Source organism: Dipodomys spectabilis, unplaced genomic scaffold, assembly GCF_019054845.1.
Source record: "Dipodomys spectabilis isolate Male_0828 unplaced genomic scaffold, ASM1905484v1 ptg000499l, whole genome shotgun sequence".
In the NCBI taxonomy this organism is placed as follows: Eukaryota; Metazoa; Chordata; class Mammalia; order Rodentia; family Heteromyidae; genus Dipodomys; species Dipodomys spectabilis.
The window spans coordinates 964,623-972,778 of record NW_024871176.1 but is presented as its reverse complement, the minus strand read 5'-3'; the positions used below and the strand labels follow the sequence as shown (position 1 = coordinate 972,778).

At 47.7% G+C, this 8,156-nt stretch overlaps 1 protein-coding gene across 1 annotated transcript; it reads left to right on the top strand.

Annotated features, from left to right (window-relative positions):
• Positions 1 to 3,407: 3,407 nt before the first annotated feature.
• On the top strand, positions 3,408 to 5,314 carry LOC122099010 (cytochrome c oxidase subunit 6A1, mitochondrial). Its single transcript, XM_042669576.1, has 3 exons — positions 3,408 to 3,547; positions 3,671 to 3,813; positions 5,043 to 5,314. Exons 1-3 carry the CDS (start codon positions 3,445 to 3,447, stop codon positions 5,124 to 5,126), a joined length of 330 nt encoding a protein of 109 aa, XP_042525510.1. The 5' UTR covers positions 3,408 to 3,444; the 3' UTR covers positions 5,127 to 5,314.
• The last annotated feature ends 2,842 nt before the right edge of the window (positions 5,315 to 8,156 follow it).

Below are 8,156 nucleotides of genomic sequence, written 5' to 3'. Positions count from 1 at the left end.
ATCAACTTTTGCTTTTTGTTTTGTTTTGTTGCCAGTCCTGAGGCTTGAACTCAAAGCTTGGGGGCTATCCCTGAGCTCCTTTTTTTTTTTTTTTGCCGGTTGTGGGGCCTGAACTTTTTGGGCCTGGGTGCTGTCCCTCAGCTCTTCAGCTCAAGGCTAGCGCTCTACCACTCGAGCCACAGCGCCACTTCTGGCTTTTTCTACTTATGTGGTACTGAGGAATCGGACCCAGGTCTTAATACATGCTAGGCCAAGCACTCTACCACTAAGCCACATTCCCAGCCCCATGATCAACTTTTGCTAATCCTTATTTACTTATTTTTTTTGGTTGGCCATGGGGCTTAAACTCTGGGCTTGGGCACTGTCCCTGCGCTCTTCAGCTCAAGGTGAGCGCTCTACCACTTGAGCTACAGTGCCACTTCCAGTTTTCTAGTGATTTATTGGAGATTAGAGTCTCACGGACTTTCCTGCCCTGGCTGGCTTTGAACCTTGATCCTCAGATCTCAGCCTCCTGAGTAGCTAGGATTACAGGCGTGAGCCACCTGCGCCTGGCTTTGCTAATCTTTATTAACTGCATCACAGGCATGAGCTTGGCAGGGTAACCTGTGGAGGTCAGTATTCTTCCTAAATGAAGGTGTATATCTTTGCAGCTGAGATAACTGGCCAGAGCTATACACTTTCTAGGCCCATCACTTGTCCAAGGCTTCATGACCTTGGGTGATCTGCACATCTGAGTCTTCATTTCATGGTCCAGAAATGTGAGAAGTCTAATAGCTACCTCATAGGATTGTGGTAGTAAGTACTTACCATGTGCCAAGTGCTGGGGTCATACCAGTAAACAAAAATCGCTCCTGCGGTGATTGGTGGAGGAAGGTAGACACTAATATACTATAGGTAGTGAATATAACAGATGTTGGTGAAGATGAATGAGGCATTCTGGGTGGCCAGAGTGTCAGAATGAGGAGGGACTATTTCCACTTGATGGTGGTCAGGAAAGGCCTCTCTGATGACTTCTAAGGCTGGGCACTGTATGGACACTTGTAATCCCATCACTCAGGAGGCTGAGATGGGAGGGTGATGAATTTTAGGCCAGTTTAGACCACAACATTGAACCTAGTCTCAAAAAACAAAAGAAGGGGAGGGACTTAAATACCTGAATGAATGAGGAGATGACGTCAGAGAGGTGGCTAAGGCAAGATTAAGTAGAATCTGGTAGCCTACCGTAAGGGTTACCTTTTTTCCTTTCTTTTCTCTTTTTTTTTCTCCTTTTTTCCTTTTTTGTCAGTTGTGGGGCTTGAACTTAGGGCCTGGGCATTGTCCCTGAGCCTCTTTGTGTTCAAGGGTAGCACTCTACTACTTGAGCCACAGTGCCACTTCTGGTTTTTGAGTGGTTAATTGGAGATAAGAGTCTCATGAGGACCTTTCTGCCTGGGCTCGCTTTGAACTCCGATCCTTAGATCTCAGCCTCCAGAGTACCTAGGATTATATGCATAAGCCATGGGCATCCAGAAGGACTTGGTTTTACCCTGAGTGAGATGGGAGCACTGCGGGCTGTGAGCTGAGGAAGTGATCTGAGTTAAAGGATCTCTGGGGGCTGGGAAGGCAGCTCAGTAGTGATTCCTCAGCACCACATAATCAGAAAAAGCTAGTGGTAGAGCGCTAGCCTTGAGCTGAAGAGCTGAGGGACAGTGCCCAGGCCCAGAGTTCAGGCCCCATGGCCGACCAAAAATTAATTAATTAATTAAAAATAAATAAATATAAAGGATCTCTGTCTGCTATACAGAGAGTAGACTCTAGGGGGCTCAGGAATCAAGAAGACCAGTTAGGAGGTTGCTAGGTTGCCAGCTGGGAGATGAGAGGCTTTTTCTCTAAATCAGTACCAGAGAGTAATAAGTGGCCAGATTCTGCACATAGCTGAAGAGCTGGAAGGATTTGTTAATGGACTGGATAAAAAGTGTGTGTCTGTGTGGTCAGAGGGAGAAGGGTTAAGAATTTCAGAGGGGGGCTGGGAAGGTAGCTCAGTGGTAGAGTGCTTGCCTTGCAAACATGAGGCCCTGGGTGCCATTCCTCAGCACCACATAAGCAGAAAACGCCAGAAGTGGTGCTGTGGCTCAAGTGGTAGAGCGCTAGCCCTGAGCTGAAGAGCTGAGGGACAGTGCCCAGGCCCAGAGTTCAGGCCCCATGACCAGCCAAAAAAAAAAAAAAAAATTCCAGAGGGACTTTTGTGTGTATGCTGGACCTGGGCCTTGAATTCAGAGCCTAGACACTGTCCTTGAGCTTCTTTTACTCAAGGTTAGTGCTCTACCACTTGAGCTACAGCTCCACTTTCAGTCTTTCTGGTGATTAAATAGAGATGAAAGTCTCACAGACTTTCCTGCCTGCCTGGGATGGGTCCAAAATGAGATCCTCAGATCTCAGCCTCCTGAGTAGCTAGGATTACAGGCATTAGCCATGGGCACGGGGTTGAAATGGTCTTCTCTGACAATGTCTACTCCTTCGCTCACATCAAATACTCTGGAATTGAGCCTACCCATCCATTCATCCAAGCTCACACCCATCTATCATCCATCCATCCATCCATCATCCACCCACCTATCCATCCATCCAACCACGTACCCACCTACCCACCTATCCATACACCCATCATCCATCCACGATTCAGCCAGCCACCCACCCACCCACTTATCCAATTTATTAAGCATCTGCTACATGCCAGGCACAATTTCAGACCACTATTCCCGATGACGGTGAGCATGCGGCAGTGGCCAACTTAGCATCACAGTGTTTATATTTCTAAGGGGAGAGTAAGACAAAATACAGAAATCGTTATTCAACAGCGATGGTGGTAGGTGCCAGGGAGAGGTGAAGAGAGGAATGACACATTTTTGATGAGGTGTTTGGTGCTTCGAATACCCATATTCTGTCCACAGACTGCAGCGCGGGGAGCCCAGCACACTCCTCTGCGTTTACCAGCGTCCAGGTGAGGACCGGCCACGCGCACGCGCACAACGGGGAGGCCCCAAGGAAGGTGCGGAGCGCAGGCTCGCTCGAGCTGATCCTGAGGCTTGAACTCGGCCTGGGCGCTGTGCCTGAGCTGCTCTGGTTCAAGGCGAGCGCTCTTCCACTTGAGCCACAGCGCCACTGTTTTGGATAGTTTATTGGAAATAAGTGTCACAGATTTTCCTGTCCGGAATGGCTTCGAGCCGTGCTCCTCCGATCTCAGCCTCCGGAGGAGCGAGGGTTACAGGCGTGAGCCGCCTGCGCCCAACTCGGCCTCCGAGGCGTTTGAGAACTCAGCGGGGCTGAGGCTGCGCCGGCAGCTAGGTCCGTTACGGTGACTGAAAAGCAGTCACCCAATAGGAACCTCTTCCTTAGGCTGTGGTCCCGCCCCCCAAAGCCCCTTTCCTCCTTCCGCTTCCGGCGCGTCGGCGGTCGAGAACCAACATGGTGGCGGCTGCGGTGCTGGTGTCCCGAGCTTCTCGGCTGCTTGGCCGGTCCCACGTCGGGCGGCCCCTGTCGAGCGGCGCGCACGGCGAGGAGGGCTCAGGTATTGGGGCTGGGTGGGCGGGGCGAGCCGCGGCGGCGCCGGGGTGAGCGGCGGGCCGGGTGACCTTGGCTCGAGGCCTTCGGGGCGCCCGCGCCCGCGCCCAGCGGCTGTCGTTGTCCTCAGCTCGCATGTGGAAGGCCCTCACCTACTTCGTCGCGCTGCCCGGGGTGGGAGTGAGCATGCTCAATGTCTTCCTGAGATCTCGCCACGAAGAGCACGACAGGCAGGAGTTCGTCGCCTACCCCCATCTCCGCATCAGGACCAAGGTACGGCTCGAGCATCCCGAGCGTGGATGGCCGGCCCGGGCCATTTCTGCGTTTGCCCCGGCGAGCAGTGGAACCGGTATTGGTTACCATGTTTGTGGAAGGGGGGAAACTGAGACGAAGGGGGGAGTCATGTCTCAGTTCTTTTCAAGGTCATAACACCCAGCGCCCTTCAGTTTCTCATCCCCACCTCTTGCTTTCTGATACAGTTCAGAAACAGTTGTCTCTTGCATAAAATTTAGGGCCTTGCCACCCCCCCTCCCCCTTTAGAGTGGCAAAGTCTGAAGGTGATTTACCTTTCGGGCTGGTTCTAACTCCTCGATGAAGCTGGCTTCCTTTCTTCCCTACCAATGCCAACCAAAGCTGGGCCAAAAGCAGTCTTAAACACTTTTCGGTCCAGGTTGGCTTCAAACAGTGATGTTGCAGGTTTGAGCCTCTAGCTAATCTGGCTCCAATTTTATGTTAATAAACTTAATGCTGCCCCACTCCACCCCTGTGATGCTAAGGATTAGACCAAGGGCATTTTAATATGCCAAGCAAGCCCTCTATCACAGAGTTAGTTTCATCTCCCCTCCATCCCCCATTCCTTCTTCTTGCTCTTTAGTTATGGTATCACCTAGCTCGTGTAATGACTGGCCTTACAGGAACTTAACCTAGCTTTCAATTTTGGCATCTTTGAGCTCCCTTCTACCCTGGCACAGAAGAATTAGCAATCAAACAGCGAAGTGTTTCAGCCTCAGCACTGTTGTGCAATTTCTAGTTTATTTGCTCCCATTTTCTGGAAGGAAAACTGAGTTTTGGAGTGGGTAATTCTTAGGGAGGCAGGACGTAGTGTTGTCCCATCCATTTGGAAGGATTAGTAGCATCTTTAGGTTCTACCCACTAGATGGCAGTACTACCCACCCCAACTGTCTCCAGACACTACTTCATGTTATGTGGGAGGATAAATACTGTTCTTATGGAAGAAGTTGCCCTAGCTCAAGTTTGAAGGGAGCTCAGAAACCTGTTTGAATTAAGTATCTCCTCCCCTATGCCTACCACTATCATTTAAACAAATGATTTGAAGGTTTTACCTCTAAAACCCAGCACAGGATATATTAGTTAAGGACTAATTTCCATCTTGTTTTTGTTATCTATGACTCTATTGTAAGCAGTTCATACCAGCGTTTTTTGTTGTTGTTGTTTTCCTGAACTCTTTCTGGAATTACCTAATTGACATCTTCACTCCACAGCCCTTTCCCTGGGGAGATGGCAACCATACTCTATTCCATAACCCTCATACAAATCCTCTTCCCACTGGCTATGAAGATGAGTAAAGAGAACCTGGACCATCACCTAGGCACCTGGGACCACAGCTTTGGTTTGGCCCATTCCTCTGCACGTGGACCAGAGAAGTACATGGGACCTTAAGCTCACCCTCCTTCTTGTATCAAATGACAATTAAACCATTTTTCCATCACTTTGCTTATAGCAGGAGATGGCTTAAATAAATAGTTTAAACTTAGGTTGGTTTTGAGCTGAAAGTTGATTCTTTGTGTTTTTCTTGAGAAATTAACATTAATGGTATTCCTGTTTCTTCAGTGAAGGTCTACGCTGCTGTGTCGATATTTCAGGTCCAGTATGGCCCACAGATTACTGTTCATAACAGGCTCCGGCTTTCTTGACTTGGGCTATCTGAGACTAAGGGAGTAAGGTCAGGGCCTGTAACAGTGGAGTTACTTGTGAAGGTGAGGTATCTGACCAACTGGATGGCAAGTCCCCAAATGATGAACAAAATGGCCATAGTTTATACCTGTGAGTCTCTGTACAAGTGCTTTGCCTAAGTCTCAGCTTTTTCCTGCCCCAAGTCCACCAGCATTGGTGAGGAATCCTCCTGGAGTGAGATAAACAAGTTCTTAGCCATGGGGTAAAATTTATCTCTCAGTCACCTAATGGTTGACACAGACTAAGAAACTTTTGGAGAAATGAAGGCAGTGAGACACATTTTTGCTTTTAACATGGGCTTTTGTTTCTTAAATTAAAACTCCTGTAGACTTAGAAATTAGAAAAAAAAAACATTAAAACTGAAATGACCATAATGCATCAAAATAGAAAACTTTAAAACAAGTGAAGCAATTAAGAGTCCTTTTCTGCAGGATGAAGTCAAAATACAATGACAACAATCAATTTCTCAGAAGCAAATTGAAAATACTCCTTTTGAGAGAATTGTGGCCATGAAAGAAGATACTAGTAGCTAGTCTTTTGAGACTTAACAGTAGTGTGTAATTGTTTGAGCTTTGGAGTTACAGTTAAGGGTTTTTTGTTTTTGGTGGTACCGAAGCTGAACTCAAGGCCTCATGCTTTTACAAGGCAGGTGTCCCCCCCCCCCCCTTTTTTTTTTTTGCTTTATTTTTCAAATAGGATCTTGTGTTTTTGCCTAGGCTGACTTAGACCATGACCCTCCAATTTATGCCTCCATTGTTACAATGAAGTTTCTTGTGTGCCAGTCCTAGGGCTTGAACTCAGAGCCTGGGTGCCGTCCCTGGTCATTTTTGCTCAAGGATAGAGCTCTTAACACTTGAGCTACAGCTCCACTTTCAGCTTTTTGGATTGGATATGAGTCTCATGGACTTTTCTGCTCTGGATGGCAATTCTCAGATCTCAGGCTACTGAGTAGCTAGGATTACAGGTATAAGCCACCAGCACCTGGCTTAAAATGACAGATTTGTGTCACCATGTTCAACTTTCCAACTTCTTGAGGTGGGGGTCTCACTAACGTTTTGCTTTGGCTGGCCTGGAATCTGAGTCTTCCTGATTGCCTTCTAAATAGCTGGGACTAAAAAGTGTGAGCCTTGCTGGGAATGTGGCTTAGTGTTACAATACTTGCCTAGCTAGCATTCATGAAACCCTGGCTTTGATTCCTCAGTACCACATAAAAAGAAAAAGCCAGAAATGGTTGTGGCTCAAGTGGTAAAGTGCCCTAATCACCTTGACCACCTTATCATGAAGTTCCATAATTCAATTCTAACCTTGAACAAAGGAGCTCAGGGACAGTGCATAGGCCCTGAGTTCAAGTCCCTGGGCTGGCAAGAAATAAGCACTAAATAAAAGTTTGAGCCACTGTTTTGGGGTCTGGGTGCTGTGTCTTAACTTTTTTGCTCAAATCTGGTGCTCTACCACTTGAACCACAGCTCCACATCTAGGTTTTGTTGGTTAAGTTGGAGTCTCACAGACTTCTGCTGGGGCTAGCTTTGAACCATGACCCTTAGATCTCAACATCCTCTACATCCTCAGATTATGGGAATGAGCCACCAGTGCCAGAGTTTCTCATTTTTGAGACAAGACATAGCTATGTTGTTCAAGTTACTGTTTTTTTGTTTTGTTTTTTGGGGTCCGGTTGTGGGGCCTGAACTCTGGGCCTGGGCGCTGTCCCTCAGCTCTTCAGCTGAAGGCTAGCGCTCTACCACTTGAGCCACAGTACCACTTCCGGTTTTTTTGCGTCCGGTCGTGGGGCCTGAACTCTGGGTCTGGGCGCTGTCCTTCAGCTCAAGGCCAGCGCTCTACCACTTGAGCCACAGCGCCACTTCCAGCTTTTTCTGCTTATGTGGTGCTGAGGAATTGAACCCAGGGCCTCATGCATGCAAGGCAAGTGCTCTACCACTGAGCCACCTTCCCAGGCCCCAGCTTTTTTTTTTTTTTTTGCTTATGTGGTGCTGAGGAATGGAACCCAGGGCCTCATGCATGCAAGGCAAGCGCTCTACCACTGAGCCACCTTCCCAGCCCCTCAAGTTACTGCTTTTTAAAACAAGGCCCAAGAAATTCTCAGCGTTAGCTTCCTGAATAGCTGGGACTGCAGCCATCTGTGTACTCCTAAGTACTGCTACTTCAAAGAGCTATTAATGGGTACTGTGTCTTCACCCTCTCTGTTGAAAATTGAAAGGTTAGCCAGGTGCTGGTGGCTCATACCTGTAACTAGCTACTCGGGAGGCTGATACATGAGAATTGAGGTTCAAAGGCAGCACAGGTAGTAGAAAAGTCTGAAGACCCTGTCTCCAATGAACAAATCGCAAACAATTTTTGCTAACAATTAGTAAAAAGCTGGAAGTGGAGGTATAGCTCAAATGGTAAAGTACCAGCCTTGGGCAAAATAAAACAAAGTGAGAATGCAAAGCCCTGAGTTCAAGTCCAGTACCAGCACACAAGCAAAAAAACTGTACTAAGTATATTTCCTACAACTTTTCCCAAAAGTTTTGTTGAGTGGTGAACTTCTATAGTAGCATATACTGTTTTTGTATCAGGCACACCTAGTATGAGTTATAATGAAAGAACATGGTTGGCTTATAGTTTATTGTCAGAGCTTAATGAGA

Bases quoted from the DNA above. Each gene is read 5' to 3' on its own strand.
- LOC122099010 (XM_042669576.1), top strand. From the start codon at position 3,445: ATGGTGGCGGCTGCGGTGCTGGTGTCCCGAGCTTCTCGGCTGCTTGGC. The intron at 3,548-3,670 runs GTATTGGGGCTG...CGTTGTCCTCAG, and splicing joins GCACGGCGAGGAGGGCTCAG to CTCGCATGTGGAAGGCCCTC. The intron at 3,814-5,042 runs GTACGGCTCGAG...TTCACTCCACAG, and splicing joins ATCTCCGCATCAGGACCAAG to CCCTTTCCCTGGGGAGATGG.